Below are 18,690 nucleotides of genomic sequence, written 5' to 3'. Positions count from 1 at the left end.
ACATGTCAGTTCCTGGCAGCATCCTGTATCTTCTCCAAGAAGACAGATGGCTATAGAGGAACTTACACTTGGAGGATTGATTGGGGTGCGACAGTTGCCTTGCACTGCTACTGAGATCCTGTTAGGCTGTGAATAACTGCAGAAACGAGGATCAATTGTCCCGCCTGCCAAGACAGTAAGTCGATCTCCCCACATTTCTACTCCACAAAAAAATCTGTCAGATCTTCAGGGCTTGGCAGCTAGCTAAAAGCAGTACTACTTCTGGAGCTTATGTCCCCCGAAGACTATGAAGAGACTTGGGATTGCTGCCTAGGTAGCTGGAAAACTGTCTCACTTCTGCTTATTTACTTATCCTTCTCAGATCTCATGGTGTTTGATTACCAGGTATTAATAGACTTGCCAGTTTTACAGCTCTCCCCAGATCCCCAAGGCTGTAGCACCTTGGTAGCTCATTAGTAAGTTTCCTGTCAAAAGTACAGGCAGGTGTGTCTCATGCACAGACTCCATGGTACAGGATAAAACTGGTTTCAGATGTAACTTCTGGAGGTTCAGTTTTAGCACTGATAAATGCAATTTTGATAAACTGATAGAGCACTGACTACAGACACTCTTTAAATTTTTGTGGACTTTACTGGTCTCAGCTTTTAGAGACAGGCTAGCATTGTAAAGGGTACCCTCCTCCTTCTTCACTCACTCAACCACTACTGTGGGATGTTCTGTATGCTGTGAATGTGTTGCTCTGATTGGTTGATAAATAGAAAAGACAGTTGTGTGCCTGGACAATCACCCAAAGTTCCTCTGCAGCACTGGGGCATCCATCTTTAGCCCACAGGTCTAGTCTCTTAGTCATTTTTCTCTGTGTCCTGTAGAATGTCTGGTAGTTTCTTCTGTGAAGCAGAAACCTGAAGGACCATCTCACCAAACTTCAGTGGTCACCTTCCTATGGGTCCTGCATGTCCAATCGATACAACAGTTTATAAAGCAGTCCAGGCAAGAACAGTTTCTTGCTCAAATGGCTATTTTTGCTAAGAAGATAAACTCCATATGGAGTGTCTTCGACGCCCATCTTTCTCTTTAAAGTAAATCGGTGCTGCCAGGAGCAGACATGTTTCACTGTCCAGAAAGTCTAAGTTTTTAAAGCATTTTAAATACAATATTCTGTATGTTTTTGAAGTGTTTGAAGATTACCTACCTAACTGAATTATATCTATGTATACCTAGAAAACTTAACGTGACTGTTAGTTTGATTATCATGGATGACTAATTATTAATCTGTATTTCTTAATTATCCATTACAATTTAAATAAGTTACATAAAAATAATACCTTAAACAAGAGTAGAAATATACATATAGTATAACAAAATTAGCTTTAAATTTGTATCAATAAACTAAAATCTATAGCAATGTAAAACATTTTAAACAAGTTGTTGCTCTTTAAAGTAGGTTCATTAATCCACCCTTTTATCCTATCATATCTATACTATCCCCTTTTTAAATTTTCTTTGGTAATGATAAAAGATAAATTAGATATAAAACTTTTGACTCACAAATATAGGATAGGTAGAATATTTTCTTTAATTTTGCCAAATACAAATAGACTAGATATTGTAACTGTAATTCTTGCTTGATAACTGTTTGTTATATATAATTTTACTATGTTAAAGCTAAACCCTTCCTTTCAGATTAGACAGAAAAGGGGAGGTGCTATGGGATGTTCTGTATGCTGTGAATGTGTTGTTCTGATTGGTTGATAAATAAAAAGCTGATTGGCCAGTAGCCAGGCAAGAAGTATAGGTGGGATAAACAAAGAAAATTCTGGGAAAAGAAAGGCTGAGTCAGGAGACGCCAGCCCTTCATCCAGGAAGCAGCATGTAATGGCACATAAGTAAAGCCACGGAAAACATGGCAACATATAGATTAACAGAAATGGGTCGAGTTTAAGTGTAAGAGCTAGTGAGTAGTTAGCCTGAGCTAATAGCCAAGCAGTTTTAATTAATATAAGCCTCTGTGTGTTGACTTGGGTCTAAGCGGCTGTGGACCAGGCAGGACACAAGAAAACACTTAGCTACAAACCACTTCCACGCAGCAAATTTCCTCTGGTTATAGATTTAAAGATATGTTTCACTGGTCTGAAACCAGGCCCTAAAAATGTTCATGCCTTTTAACCTAAAGGCATAGCTTTTGCTATGATACTAAGACGTAAGTTTGTTCAAGTTGTTTTACAGACACAGGTTCCTGCACAGATCCACCCCTCCTGCCAGACTCCTGCCAAGGACAGACCCTCAAAGACCCTCCAGATATACCACCAGCTGTTGCACCAACTGAGGACACCAACCAAGTGAATACTGGCACATTAACTTCACCCACATGCCCACTTATAAAAACTCCATTATCTCCTAATTTGTCAACACTTTTACAGGATAGATAGGGGTATTTCCCACTTCCAAAGAAACAGCAGCTGTAATAGCTCCTGTACTCCTGATTTGGCATGCTACTTCCCCAAGCTCCTGGAACATCACTGTTGGTACCACCTCTCCAGGCTCAAGTGGGCACCTACCCACCAACTGGAACCTGGTTTTCCAAGATGTCCCAATGAAAGACATATATGCTCTTGTGTCTCACTTATTCATCCTTGCCTCTTCTGTACAACCAGGGGGCACTTCTCTTTTCCATTCTTTCTGGCAGTTATCATTCTTCCCATGGCTAGCCCTGCTCATGAGGCTAATGATAACAATCTTTCTTTTTCTAGTAACCTACCTTCTCTGCTCCCTCAAAGGGTAGCCAGGATGAGAGCTAACTTAACACTTCTTCACTCACACCTTCTGCTGTGCATGACTCCCAACTTCCTCCTCCCTACTTCACCCCAAAATCAGCAGGAGGTAGTCTCAAGAATTCGGCACCCTCATCCCGCTCCCCCCCCACGCCCCCGCCACACCTGCTATCCATAACTCAACTTTTTATAATAATCAAAAAGGGAGGAATATTAGGGAATGTTAGCATTCAGACCTACCCTTTGGGAACCCGCCCAGCATCCTGACCTCCCCCCTGCTTTCTCTCTATTCCCATGAGGTGTGCACCTCCTCTCTCTCTCTCTCTCTCTCTCTCTCTCTCTCTCTCTCTCTCTCTCTCTCTCTCTCTCTCTCTCTCTCTTCCCTCCCTTCCCTTTTCCCTTTCTCCCAATAAAACTTTCCATGTGGATGGCATGTCCGCTGTACCTCTTGGCCGAGGCCCACATGGCATGTCTCCTCAGCTCAAACCCACCAACGCCTCTAGCAAGTCATTCCACAACAGGTTACCCAATCCCAGTGGTCAGCCCTAGACACACATACTCCTGAGTAGCATTAAACAGACTTAGTAGATTCCATGTGTATAATCTGAAGATAAATTACAGGCTAAAAATAATCTATGACATGGTCATATCAATAGATGTAAGAAAGGCATTTGACAAATTCAATCTCCAACTTGTAACAAAAGTTCTCAATAAATCAAGAGCAACTCCCTCAACATGCAAAAAGAATACCTACAGAAAATCCTACAGATAGCATCATACTTAGTGATAAACTACAAGCTTTCTCACTAAGATCAGAAACAATGCACAAGCATGGTCTTTAACCACTCTTTATCAGTATCATTATGAAAACTCTAGTTAATGCAATAAAACAAGAAAAAGACACAGGCTAACAGAATGGATACGAAAGCAGGACCCATCTTTCTGTTGCATACAAGAAACACACCTCAAATTCAAAGATAGACACTACCTAAGGAAAAAAGGCTGGGAAAAGTCTTTCCAATCAAATGGTCTTAAGAAGCAAGCTGGTGTAGCCATCCTAATATCCAGCAAAATAGACTTCAAACTAAAATCAATCAAAAGGGATCAAGAAGGACATTACATACTCATCACAGGAAAGATCCACCAAGATGAAGTTTGAATTCTAAACATTTATGCCCCAAACACAAGGGCACCCACATATGTAAAAGAAACATTACTAAAGCTTAAATCACATATAAAACCCCACACATTAATAGTGGGAGACTTCAACACCCCACTCTTACTACTGGACAGATCTGCCAAATTGAAACTTAACAGAGAAATAAAGGACTTAACTGATGTTATGACTCAAATGGACTTAATCGATATCTATAGAATATTCCACCCTAACACAAAAGAATATACCTTCTTTTCAGCACCCCATAGAACCTTCTCTAAAATCAACCACATACTTGGCCACAAAGCAAATCTCAAAAGATACAAAAAAATTGGAATAACCTCCTGTGTTCTATCACACCACCATGGTTTAAAGTTAGACTTCAACAACAACAAAAATTGCAGAAAGCCTACAATCCCATGGAAACTTAATAATGATCAACTGAATCACCAATGGGACAAGGAAGAAATAAAGAAATTAAAGATTTCCTAGAATTCAATGAAAATGAATATACCACATACCCAAACTTATGGGACACTATGAAGGCAGTGCTAAGAGGAAAATTCATAGCACTAAATGCCCACATAAAGAAGTTGGAGAAATCTCACACTAGTAACTTAACAGCACACCTGAAAGCTCTAAAACAAGAAGAAGCAAACTACCCAGAAGGAATAGATGTCAGGAAATAATCAAATTGAGAGCTGAAATCAATAAAAATAGAAACAAAGAGAACAAAACAAGGAATCAATGAAACAGAGTTGGTTCTTTGAGAAAATCAACAAGATAGACAAGCCCTTAGCCAAACTAACCAAAAGGCAGAGAGAGAGAGAGCATCCAAATTAGCAAAATCAGAAATGAAAAAGGAGACATAACAACTAACATTGAGGAAATCCAGAGAATCATCAGGTCATACTTCACAAACCTCTACTCCACAAAACTGGAAAATCTAAAAGAGATGGATAATTTTCTGGATAGGTACCACATACCTAAGTTAAATCAAGACCAGATAAACTATTTAAATAGACCAATAACCCCTAAGGAAATAGAAACAGTCATTAATAGTCTCCCAACCAAAAAAAAAAAAAAAAAAAAAAAAAAAAAAAAGCCCAGATGGATTCAATGCAGAATTCTACCAGATCTTCAAAGAAGATATAATACCAATACTCTTCAAACTGTTCCACACAATAGAACAGAAGGAACCTTACCAAACTTCTTCAATGAGGCTACAATTACCCTGATTCCCAAGATAAACAAAATGCAACAAAGAAAGAGAACTACAGACCAATCTCCCTCATGAACATTGATGCAAAAATACTCAATAAAATACTGGCAAACAGACTCCAAGAACACATCAAAACAGTTATCCATGATCAAGTAGGCTTATCCCAGGGATGCAAGGGTGGTTCAACATACAAAAGTCTGTCAATGTAATACACCATATAAACAAACTGAAAGAAAAAAAACCACATGATCATCTTACTAGATGCTGAAAAAGCCTTTGACAAAATCCAACACCCCTTCATGATAAAGGTCTTGGAGAGATCAGGAATACAGGGAACATACCTAAACATAATAAAGGCAATTTACAGCAAACCAACAGCCAACATCAAATTAAATGGAGAGAAACTCAAAGTGATTCCACTAAAATCAGGAACAAGACAAGGCTGTCCACTCTCCCCATACTTATTCAATTTAGTACTTGAAGTTCTAGCCAGAGCAATAAGACAACATAAGGAGATCAAGGGGATACAAATTGGAAAGGAAGAAGTCAAGCTTTCACTATTTGCAGATGACAGGATAGTACACATAAGTGACCCAAAAAAACTCGACCAAGGAACTCATACAGCTTATAAACACCTTAAGCAATGTAGCAGGATACTAATCAAGATTAACTCAAAAAAATCAGTAGCCCTCCTATATACAATTGACAAACAGGCTGAGAAGGAAATCAGAGATACATTACCCTTTACAATAGCCACAAATAATATAAAATACCTTGGGGTAACTAACTAAGCAAGCGAAGGACCTGTATGACAAGAACTTTAAGTCCCCGAAAAAAGAAATTGAAGAAGATGTCAGAAAATGCAAAGATCTCCCATGCTCATGGATAGGTAGGATTAATATAGTAAAAAATGGAGGGCAAGGGTCAAGGGAAAGAGAGCTTAGGGGAGCGGGAGGTCCCAGCTGGACCAGGAACAGAGTGGGAGAACAAGGAAAGAGATACCATGATAAATGAAGACCTCATGGGAATAGGAAGAAGCAGAGTGCTAGAGAAGTCCCCAGAAATCCACAAAGATACCTCCATAATAGACTACTGGCAATGGTCAAGAGAAAGCCTGAGCTGACCTACTCTGGTGATCTGATGGCCAAACAACCTAACTGTCATAATAGAACTCTCATCCAGTGACTGATGGAAGCAGATGCAGAGATCCATGGCCAAGCCCCAGGTGGAGCTCCAGGAGTCCAATCGGCAAGAGGAGGGATTATATGAGCAAGAGATATTGAGACCATGATTGGAAAAAGCACAGGGACAAACAGCCAAACTAGTGGAAACACTTGAACTATGAACCAATACCTGAGAAGCCTCCATGGAACTGGATCAGGCCCTCTGGATAAGTGAGACAGTTGATTAGCTTGAACTGTTTAGGAGGCCCCCAGGCACTGGGACCAGGACCTGTCCTTAGAGCATGAGCTGGCTTTCTGGAACCTAGGGCCTATGCTGAGACATTTTGCTCAGCCTTGGTGTAGGGAGGAAGGGGCTGGACCTACCTCAACTGAATCTACCAGACTGAGCTGAATCCCCATGGGAGACCTTGCCTTGGAGGAGGTGGGAATGGGGGAGGATTGGGGGGGAAGAGTGGGGGGTGGGAGGAGAAAGGACAGGGGAATCCATGGCTGATATGTAAAATTAAATTAATTATAAAATAAAAAAAGAAAAGTAAAAGATATGAAGATTAGGAAAGAAGAAATGAACTGTTTTCATTTGCAGATGATATGGCTGCCTATGTTGGAAATACAAAAGGACAAAAACAAAAACAAACAAACAAACAAAAAACCCTGCTGTACCTAATAAGAAATTATAGCATGGTTACAGGATACGTTAGCAGTAGACAAATCAATTATTTTCCTATATACCAGGAGCAAAGTGGAATATAAAAATATTATACTCTCAACAATGAAATATGAAGGTATAAATCTAATGAAATACATACAAGAGCTAAATGAGGAAAACTGCAAAATTCTGATGAATGAAACAATAAATATTCCATAAATAGACAGGAAGACTCAATATTATTATCAAGATGTTACTCTTCCTAATCTATTAATCCATTGACCTAATACAGTATCATTAAATATCCTAGTAGATTAGTTATGGGATTCTGACAAATTTTCAAAAGTTTATGAGACAACACCCATAATAGCTAAGCAATGTAAAAAGAAAACAGTAAATATCTCTGTAGCTTGAGTTTTCCTGCCTGGCCCACAGTCAGTACAAATCTCTGTCACCCACCAGTCCCACAGCCGCTCAGACCCGACCAAGTAAACACAGAGACTTATATTGGTTACAAACTGTATGGCCGTGGCAGGCTTCTTGCTAACTTTTCTTACAGCTTAAATTAATCCATTTCCATTAATCTATACCTTGCCACGTGGCTCGTGGCTTACCAGCATCTTCACATGCTGTTTCTCATCGTGGTGGCTGGCAGAGTCTCTCTGACTCAGCCTTCCACTTCCCAGCTTTATTCTCCTCCTTGTCCTGCCTATACTTTCTGCCTAGCCAATGGCCAATCAGTGTTTTATTTATTGACCAATCAGCAACACATTTGCCATACAGAACATCCCACAGCATATCTCGCTTCAAGATTTGCTATAAAGCTACAGTGTGGTGGTATTGTGTTCCCCAAAATATTGTGCACCCTAATAAACTTATCTGGGGTCAGAGACAGAACAGCCACTAGATACAAAGGCTAGAAAATGGTGGCACTCACACCTTTAGTCCTAGCATTCCAGAGGTAGAAATCCCTCTGATCTCTGTGAGTTCAAGGCCACACTGGAAACAGTCAGGCATGATGACACACACCTTTAATCCCAAGAAGTGAGCCTTTAATCCCAGGGAGTGATGGCAAAAACAGAAAGATATATAAGGCGTGAAGACCAGAAACTAGAAGCTTTTAGCTGGTTAAGCTTTCAGGCTTTTGAGAAGCAGTTCAGCTGAGATTCATTCTGGATGAGGACTCAGAGGCTTCCAGTCTGAGGAAACAGGACCAGCTGAGGAATTGGCAAGGTGAGGTAGCTGTGACTTGTTCTGCTTCTCTGATCTTCCAGCATTCACCCCAGTAACTGGCCTCAGGTTTGATTTTATTAATAAGAACTTTGAAGATTCCTGCTACACTACAGTGATCAAGACTGTGTAGTGCTTTAGAAACAAGAGACAGACCACCAACAGAACAAAGAGCAGGGGAACTAACCATAGACCCACATAAATAGTTAAATGGCATTTAGGAAAGGAGCAAAGCAAAGCAATAAAACAAAGGATGATGTAACAACTAGACACTCAGTAAAGGGGAATCTAAATACAGCTCTTGCAACCTTCACAAAAATTAATTTCAAATGGAAAATACAGCTTGAATGCAAAACACAAAACAATACAATGTTTAGAAGATGTAAAAAGAGAAAACCTACATGGCCCTGAGTATGGCAACAGTTTTTTAAATAAAATGCTAAAGCATGAACCAGGAAGAAAAATTGATAGAACTTTATTAAAATAAAAAATGCCTCCTTTCCAAAAAAAAAAATAAAAAAATAAAATGAGAAGGAAAAGATACAAACTAGGAAAAAGTATCTACAAAAAACAATCTGTTATCCAAGCTATTCAAGATCTCTCAAATTCATCAAAACCAAAACAACTATCTTGGGAAGGGTGTGGGGATAAGGAAACACCAAATAAGCACCTGAGAAGGTGCTCTATAACAGGTGTTTTCAGAGTAAAACAGATTAAAACGAAAATGAGATCCATCAATCAGAATGTCCAAATCCCAGAACACTGACAACACTAAATGTCAGTGAGAAGACAGAGCAACGCAAACTCTCATACACTACTGAAAGCTTCATTTCATACATATAAAATGGTACAGCTACTTGGGGAAAGAATTTGGCAGTTTCCTACAAAACTAAACATATCCTGACCATATGATCCAACAATTAGCAGATTCTGGAATGTATTTACCCAAAGTAGCTGAAAACTTCTATCCACACAAAAATCTGCACATGGATGTTTATAGGAGTTTAATTCATAATTGTCAAAACTTAGGAGTGGCCAAGATTCCTTCCCAGAGAATAAACTATGACACCTACAGATGACAGATATTATTAAGTATTAAAAGAAACAAGCTATCAGGCCATTAAAGAGAGGAAGCATACTATTAAGTGCCTCTGATGGAGTCTATCAAATATTTAAAAACACCAAGCCTATGCAATTTTTAATAAAGGATAATTATTACCTAATCCATTATATGAGGATAACAATATTACTAAAGTCTGATTGGATCATTATGTGACAAACATCTGTGCTCTGTCGTGTTGACAGTAATACTTTCCAGACAGGTCCATAAGCCCCACCCAAAGAAAGACTTCTTTGGAGCTCTGAGCCCCATCAACTATAGCTTCAAGTATAACTGAAATCTGTGTTTTCTTTCTAAAATGTTTCTAAGAACCAGTATCTCTAACTCCTACTGCTCAGGCTACAAAGACAGGAAATACAAACTCTCCAGTTGTATTACTGAAAACAATGTTGCACAGAACCACGCCCAATGGTTCTTTTTGGGAATACCAAAGGATGCCCCCTAATCCTTGCAGAGAATGGTGTTCAAGGTACTGTCATCAGTATTGCCAGCAAAAGACTTCTGATGCCCTATCAGATCAGCAGCTTCTAGCTCATGTGGTGTATGATGAGACAAATAGATCTCATGGGTCCTCCTTCGGTATTAAGTGGATTTGTAGTCTGAAACAATCTCTGTGCAAAAAGCAGCTATTGGGCACAGTAACAATTCTCAAGCATGGAGTCAGACTGAACAGGCCACCCTATATTTCTGACAAGTAATACTTGATTTATATCACAACCACCAAAAGCCTAACTTGGCAAAAATAGGATGCCATCAAAAGAATGTACTATTAGCTAAAGTCAAAACCATTAACCACTTCAAGCTAGTGATTTGAAACAGACACTGTTGTATTTCCTTTGAAAAATTCAAATACGACATGGCAGTTCTATGTATCTGTTATGGTGCTTTAGAGTATCTCAGTTCAGTTAAGGAACAAGCGTGTGTGCAGGCACATGGGCATGCTCCCTTGTATAGTGCTTTCCTTCCTTTTTTTTTCCGGTAACAGATCCAGTTCCTTGAAGCAGGTTTCACTATAACTTGACTCTATTTACTAGTTTGTTACAGCCAAGAGTGAGAAGGTTGTAGGTGGTGCAGGAGAGGCAGTACAGACTTCTGCATAGTCTTCAAACAGGCATTTTCTAGTCATAATTCAGCCACTTCTACAGTCCTAGAGAATTCAGGGAAATTTAAAGGTTCAAAAGTTTACAGATACATCAATTCAGAGCTCCTATTCTAAGGGCCAGGATTCCATTAACCCAGTCAGAACACTGTTAGTGGTATGGCAAATGAGGGTTCTACCCATCCTAGAACCTTAAAAGCCAGCCCATTCTTTGCTTCTTATGCCCACTGTGGATGTTCCTCCACATGTTGCTAAAAAAGAAAAAGAAAATTCCTTTTACCTTTCAGGACCAATTATCTTCAGCCTTTCTTTATCATTCTCATCTATCAATGTCCCTCAGCAACAACCAGCTTCATAATACTACCCTTATAATAAATACTTTCCTGAGCCTCTCAAAAGCCTAAGATACAGTGCCCACCAGGACACTTCCATTCATAGAAACCACATCCCAGGAGGCAATTTTAATAGTTGCACAACTGTGTATGCTGAGGGGCAGCAGCAGCAGTGCTCAACTGACACTATTAGAATGTGGCTTTCCTTGCAGCCAGCACATAATCAATCATGTTCCTCAGACTGCTCCTGGTAGCAAGTGAAACGACTGGAAAGGAGACATACACACCAGAACTTACTGTGGAGTGCTCTGTGAATAAACAGCTAAGGGGAAGTGAAAAAAGGAGCACTGAGCAGAAGCCAAACTGCAATTCAGCCATAGAAAGGCCTCAACCACTACCTCGGAGAAGCTCAGCTTGAAAAGGTCCTTTAAAATTGTCTTATCAAGACAAATTCCACAGACATAAACAGCTATGTGAAGAAAAGTACTACCTATTCACAAACACAGATACACATACACTAATTCAACCAACACTGTTTCCTAATCCACTTCTGTAATGTCTCTTCTTAGCTCAAAACCATCAGGATTTTTCCAAAACTTGTGATTAAAATTGAATTTTTCTTGTTCTTCCAGATACTGTCCTTTTGGCTAATGTCTCTCATCCTAGAATGAATCCCTACTCCTCTCCCTCCTGAAACCTACATTCTAGCACTAATAAAAATGTCAACACTTTTATTATACCTACATACAAAAATGCATTCCTCACCTCTACTCGGGAAGTTGAGCAGGCCCAGAGTGTCATCCCTTTGTCATAATAGTTGTTTCCTTGGTGACTTCATTTAACATTTACCTTAAGTATCTGCCTTTGTAACTTTCACCTCCACTCAAAATACTCATAACTAGGAACAATATACTCAAAACTAGGAACTTCAACACTAAGTCTTAATAAGACAAATGGTTAGTTCTAAGTAATAACCCTACACATTGGCAGGGTTGAATACTTAATCCAAATTCCATGCACAGATGGGATGGACCATTTCTATTCTGTTTTGTTTTATTTTGAGATAGAGTACCAAGTACCAGAGGCTAGCCTTGAACTTGTTATGTATCAGAGGCTGGTCTTGAATTCCTGACCTCCTGCCTCTACCACCCAAGTACTAGGATTATTAGAGTATACTAGCATGCCAGTAAAATGGCATGTATACCAAAAAGAAAAAAGTAGCAAGGAAACTAATCAGTTTATCTGAAAAAGAACCCAACTCCTCATTTGGGTCATAGAGTTGGCTAATATTTGCAGCGGGGTGCTTTTGTGCCACTTCGAGACCCAGTATTTTCACTATTCTTTATCTCTCAGTTCATCACTCCCCTCTTGGCATCACTTCCCTTTGTACTATAGTCAACCAAAAGCTTTCAATTTCTGTTTTCCTTTGACCTCTAGTCACATTTCAACCTTGATTCGGTCAACTATGAGTTTTCCTCATTTACCGTCTAACTAGTAAGGTTTATCATAGGTTGACTGGAATTTTAAATATGATTTTTAATAACAACAACAGCAACTAACATTTAAAAGATATTTAACATGTGTGGGCACACAGCCTTTAGATTACCCTGAAAAGTGACAAGAAACAGACACCTGTAATCTCAGCAATCAGAAGGCTGAACCAGGAGAATCACTTTTATTTTGGGACTATGTAAGTGATGCTGCTAGGCTTACATGAGATCTCAAAAACCATTAAAAAAAAAATACAGGCTGGGCCTGGTGACACAGGACTGTAACTCTGGCCACCAGGAGTCAAAGAAGCAATATTACAAGTTCAAGGCCTGGCAGAACCTACAGAGTAGAACATGTCTCAAACACACACAAACAGTCCAACTTAACACATAAAAAGAGGTCAAATTAGAATTTGAACTAAGGCAGTCTGCAATCTGTAACATTCTACCACAGAAGTGTGTCACTTTCCAAATGTAAAGTTATATAACCATTCAGAGGACTGATGAAACATTTTTTTCCTGCCTTACCTGGCCAGCCCATTTCTCCAATCAAATATAATTTCAATCAGTCTCATTCATTCAAAAGCATACATATTCAGTCACTGAATACATAAAAGTTATTATTCCTACATTCAACAATCATTGATCCCAAAACCAATAGTAGCAGGCAAGACTATATTGCTTCTCTCCTCAAACCTTCATACCTCACTTTCAGCAAAGAAAACAAACCACTAATATTTAATAACATATAATATGCCAAGTACTTACAAATATTTGTTCATCTAATCTACAAAAAACAGCCCATATTATTATCTTCACTATACCTATAAGAAAAGTAAGGCATGAAGGTTATGTAGCATTCAAGGTTATACAACTAGCAAATGACAGAGGACAGTCAGGACTTAAAAACCAGTCTAGTGTCAAGAGTCCATATGCTTAGCCACTTTGTACAAATGCCTTCAAAATCCTAGATACTACCTTCCTTAGGCTTGAATCTTACACTGAAAACAATCTATAGTACTGAATTTGTTCAACATTCCCTGATAATTCACTTACGTTTTTGTCCCCTGAAGCACAAGTTTGTTCTTCTCTTAAGGTCTTTCTAATTTCCTCATATGCACTTCTAAATCTCCTTCCTCAAGACATGTCAACTTAAATGCCAACTCCCAAGGAGAACTTTGCTGACCCTATCACCTAGAGTAGCTCAACTATAAATGCTCAATCACATGAAATTGGCTGCATCTGCTTCATCATTACTTATCACAAGAAATGACCAGTTGTGACCACCACCCCAAGTGCACGTTCCAAAACATTAAGGATCCTGTCTTGTACTTACTGCTCTGCCTTTAGTATCTACAGTAGTGTATACCATGGATACTTATTTACAGAATAAATGCCAAAAAAAAATGATGCTACCTATTCAGATCACCATAAAGCATAGATATGGCACCATCTTCAACAAATTATCACCCTGTATATTTAGAAATATTTCCTTTTCTATAGTAAAGGAAGATCAACTCTTAACTTTTTCAATGGCCAATCTGTCATCAAAAACCTGCCTTCACTGACTTCTATCAATCATTCCCTCCTTCATTCTTTAATATCCTCCTCTCTTTTTAAGTTCCCATAGTTGAATATCCCACTTGCCCTGCAATATTTGAATAACGTTCCTGCATATCTATCCCCCCAGGTTGTTCAAACACTTTCAATCCCCCACCCCGTCCTGCACCCCCATTATGCTTATCCCAGTTATGACCACTTAGCTCAAAAGTTATCAGTGACTGGGAAACTGTTCTCACTTGTTTCAGTATCCAGCACTTTTGAAAACTTTTTCTTTATTTACTACGACCTGAGGTGCTACGCTTGGTCCGCTTCTTAGTTTTCTAATCTCTTCTCTGTTTCTTTTACTGTCTCCCTTTTCTTGCACCTTTAACCCTGATGCTCTCTAGAATTTCAGCCCTATTCTCATCTATCTCCTCTAACTCAGTGCCCTATAAAAATAATACTAAACCCCAACTCGTCTTCCCTATCATCCTTAATTTTTAAGTGACTAATCTAATCCAATTCATAATAAAGAACATTGTAGGTAAAAATGGGTGTGGGTGTGTGTGGGTATGTTGTGAACAATAATATTGTGAACAAGCATTGGGAGGCATTATCAAAGTAAGGTTGGTTACCATACTCAACCAATTCCTCATACTTTATTGACAATTTGCAGAAATTGATCAAACTAAAATTCACCAATTTAAGTAGATTAACCTACATTTAATTTTGTCTACTACTGCAATACAGTTCTAGATACAAAAGAGTCACTATTAAAAAGCAGTAGAAATTCAAAGCAAGACTATACACCATAGATTATTGAATAAGTTTGGAAATAATATAAAAAATATTTTAAATCTTTAAGAGGAACTTGTGCAGATACAGTGCAACAATTTAGAGACACACAGCTCAAGTTTAGACCTAATTCTCAGGGTAAATTCTCTAAATGTGATTTGTGCTGCTTTTCAAATATATTAGCAAGAAACACACTTGTGATGCTCTTACCTTCATTCTAAACAGCAAAGTGTAGTTACACACATTTAAATCCATGACTCAACTACTGATGCACCCAATCCTGTCAACAAATAGACAACTGGTTTATCCAGAAAAGGTGTGAATAAAGTTCCATCTTTACAACTCTCTCCAACAGATAAGCCATAATACATACTGATACATAGCTAGACTTGCAGACCAGACCTTTCATTATGGGAGAAAAGGGCATTGCCTTCTTGCCACACTGCCATCATAAGCCACAATGATTTAGTGAGAGGGAAAGAAAAAACAAAACAAAGCAAACCTTCACTTCACCAAATTAATTTTTTAAAATCCTACTATACTTTGAGTGTTCTGTAAGAGGCTATAGGAAGAAACAAAGGTGATTCCCAATTACCACTCTCAAAGCAGGTGAAATGAGTCGGGCATCCTCCTTCAAGTATATGACAAGTTAAGGAATGGGAAGGAAAACGGGAACCTTTAGCTCAAAAAGGTACTCGTATTTTAAGAAAAAGAAAATGAAACTGATTTGGCATCTATATCAAGGAAGTTGAAGGTGTAGCCAGTTTAACTGAAAGAGATCTGAGAGCTACTTAAGATAAGCAGGTAAACCTAACCAGTTGTCATATTTTTAAGTTCTTCGGATTTTTTTCCATTTTCCCTACAAAACTCCCTGTACTCTCAAACCTGCAAGTGTAACAGGAAACAGAACATAAGATGAAGGGAAATGGCCCGATAGGGCATCAGAACAAGGCAGCAGCTGCAACCACATAATCAAACTCCATTTCTAAAAGACCCCTATCAACCACTTCTCACGTCTGCACAAATCTCCATCTATATCCTCTATGCATAAATCTCCTAAGTGAAACCACTAGCTTGGTACCTAAAACAGCCTACAAACATCGCCATCTCTGACCTACACCATCGCTGCCTGTAGTGGAAGGCGGCCTTTATGGAGGGCAGCTATCGGAAGGAAGGTGATGGGGAGAGGTCGTGCAAATAACACTGCAGCTCCAACACTAGAAATGTCAACACATCCCCTTACCGTCTCTTGCAAATTCTCCTCATGCATTACGGTCTTATCCCTCTCTACCATGCCTCCTTTCTCAACAATACACACACGTGTCATGACAGACCAGCACCATCACCCTTTCTAGCGTTACCCGATGCGTACCCATCTTCCCTGCCTTCCCCTCCAAAAGACAGACAGACAGACAGACAGACAGACAGACACACACACACACACACACACACACACACACACACACACACACACCGTGGCTACCACACCCTCTTGCTATCTACCAAAATGCTTCTTTCACCAGCATCCAGCCCGATGCTAAGTACGTGGACACACACGCACGGGTGCACGCACACACACACACACACACACACACACACACACACACACACACACGAGACAGAGAGAGAGAGAGAGAGAGAGAGAGAGAGAGAGAGAGAGAGAGAGAGAGGGAAGGAGGGAGAGAGGGAGAGAGAGATGCACACACATGTGGCGCAAGGAAGGGCTCCTGGGAGACTCACCTGGAGGCCGGGTGTCCAGTGCTGCTGCCGGCCTGGTCCCTGTCACTGAGCGCAGTGGTGTAAATCCTCCGGTAGCGGTCGGCCAAGGCCCGGCCTGACAGCAGCAGCTGATAGTGACCCCGAGAGTCCGTGGCGGACAGCCCCAGCCCCGCGGCGGCCACCGAGCCATCGGGAACCGGCATGAACAGCGCCCCCGGCGCCGGGGAGGAAGAGATGGTGGCGGCTGCGAAGAATCCGTCCCCGCCGGGCCCGGAGGAGGCGGCGGCGGGGGAGGCAGTCGCCGCGCACATCATCATCCTCGCCGCCGCCTTCGTCCCCGCGGGCCGGGCGGGCAAGCAGGCGCGCGCCCTCAGAGCCTCCGCCGCCAACGACGCCGGCTGGAGCGGCGGCCTCGGGCGCCCGCAGCAGGGACACTACAAAGACAGCGACCTCCTCCGCCGCCGCCGCCTTCTCCTCCTCCTCCCCGCGCCGCCCTCGCCGCTGTTGGGGCCGCTCATCTAACCCCGCCACCCGCGGAGTGTGAGGAGGAGGCGGTGCCGCCGCCGCCGCTGCCGCCGCCGCCGCCGCCGCCGCCGCCACCGCCACCGCCGGAGCTGCCCGCAATGGGAGGCGGCCGGCCTTACTGAGCATGCGCGCCGCCTCGCACATGCTCAGTCATCGAGCCGGGCTCCCTAGCCCAGCCCCACCCCCTCCGCCTGCCTCCCGGCCTCGGGGTGCCGGGTGGTGCCGAAGCGACACGAAATCCGAGGCTCCGGGTTTTACTGACAGCACGAGGAAGAACCTGGACTGTGCCTGGGAAGCTGTCAGGGACCGCGTTCTTCTTCAGGTAATGTGGTTCGCTCCAGGGGAGAGAACCGGAACCTGACAGATAAAGGTACCTGTCAGTCTAAAGACCAGCTGCCTGTCCCCAGGTCCGCGCTGCCAGTGTGAAGATGAACCGTGCCGAGTGCTGGCCAGGGCACAACAGTCCTTTGGCAATTTTATTTGGAATTGGGGAGTGGGGACATTATATTTAAGTCTCTTGAAAATAGCTTTGATAACCAGGCGTCACCGTGGCTAGCTCCTGTAATCTCAACACTTGAATCTCCGAGGCAGGAGGATTGCCCACAAGTTCGAGCTCACCATGGACTGCATAGTGAGTTCCATCCAGTTCCAGGCTTGGGCTGTAAAGTAAGAGCTGATCTGAAAAAATAAAATGAAAACGAAGAAAACTTTGACTAAGAGAGATAAGGTGCACGGATTATTCCCCTGTGTTAGGTGTATTAGCAAGTCAGAGTTATTCCCAAACTCTTGTCAGCATTTCAGAGATAAACCTTCGTGCATTTATTTGTCTCAAATATTCTTTTAGTGACTCCTTATTTAACCGAAAGCTGAATTTTTATATTGACAGTATTCACATAGCGATTTACCTTTTTCTGCACAGAGTTAAATTACCAAAGATGATTCTTGAATACTTGAAACTAAAGGTAACAATGATCTTACCATAGTTTTCTACAAAAATGTAGCATCTACTTACTGTTCTTTATATCTGTGCCTCTTTAAAAGGATTTATCTTAAAGAAAGTTCCACCTTAGTATATGAAAATACAAACGAGAAGTAAGGAAGTACATTAATTCTAATTCGATGGACAAAGATGCTGAAAAGAATGGATTTAAACTGGATCTTCAAATGATAGGCCTATCATTTAGAGTAATATTTAAAAAGCTCTCTAGACACGGGATAATAAAAACACAGGAACAAAGACATGGGGAGTGGATACTTTAATGCCTGTTAAGCAAGTTTTTCATTTATTTTTTTCTTCACCTACATTAAAAATACGCTCGCCGGGCGGTGGTGGCGCACGCCTTTAATCCCAGCACTCGGGAGGCAGAGGCAGGCGGATCTCTGTGAGTTCGAGGCCAGCCTGGTCTACGGCGCGAGATCCAGGAAAGGCGCAAAGCTACCCAGAGAAACCCTGTCTCGAAAAACCAAAAAAAAAAAAAAAAAAAAAAAAAAAAAAAAATACGCTCATAAATTCTTGTTTATTTTTTGTGCCTTCCTCACTTACTAGTCTGGGAGTTTGTTCATAGTAAGCATGTAGCCTGTGTTAAGTTAGGTTCCTATCCTGATGTGTCAGGGTAGAAAATTACAAACTTCAGCGTGACCAGGATGCTTCCTATCCCACCACTGCTCTGGAGTGAAAGAACAAGACACTGGGGTAGAGGCAGCAGGCCCCTAAAGATTGGACATGTGGGAGTTGCAATGTGGCACTGATGTTGCTGGAGCCAGAATAGGCTTTCTAAAAGGATTTGAAGTCAGGAGTTCTTCGGTTTGGATCCTGACTTGGCTTCTTAATACTCACATGTCTTTGGGTAAGGTTCCTT

The 18,690-nt window shown here is 41.0% G+C and overlaps 1 protein-coding gene across 13 annotated transcripts in view; it reads right to left on the bottom strand.

Moving 5' to 3' along the window:
- The window catches only part of Mycbp2 (MYC binding protein 2), a 252,489-nt gene extending 235,750 nt beyond the window's left edge, over positions 1-16,739 (bottom strand). For all 13 annotated transcript variants that reach the window (XM_052732538.1, XM_052732541.1, XM_052732539.1 and 10 more), the window contains exon 1: positions 16,328-16,739. In XM_052732538.1, coding sequence (XP_052588498.1) covers positions 16,328-16,623 — 296 coding nt within the window. In that variant the 5' untranslated portion in view covers positions 16,624-16,739. The remainder of the gene's footprint in view (positions 1-16,327) is intronic.
- Between the last annotated feature and the right edge of the window lie 1,951 nt (positions 16,740-18,690).

Source organism: Peromyscus californicus, unplaced genomic scaffold (assembly GCF_007827085.1).
Source record: "Peromyscus californicus insignis strain IS unplaced genomic scaffold, ASM782708v3 Scaffold_12__1_contigs__length_115047231, whole genome shotgun sequence".
Lineage (NCBI taxonomy): Eukaryota > Metazoa > Chordata > Mammalia > Rodentia > Cricetidae > Peromyscus > Peromyscus californicus.
The sequence above is the reverse complement of the archived record's forward strand: the minus strand, read 5'-3'. Positions and strand labels throughout refer to the sequence as shown.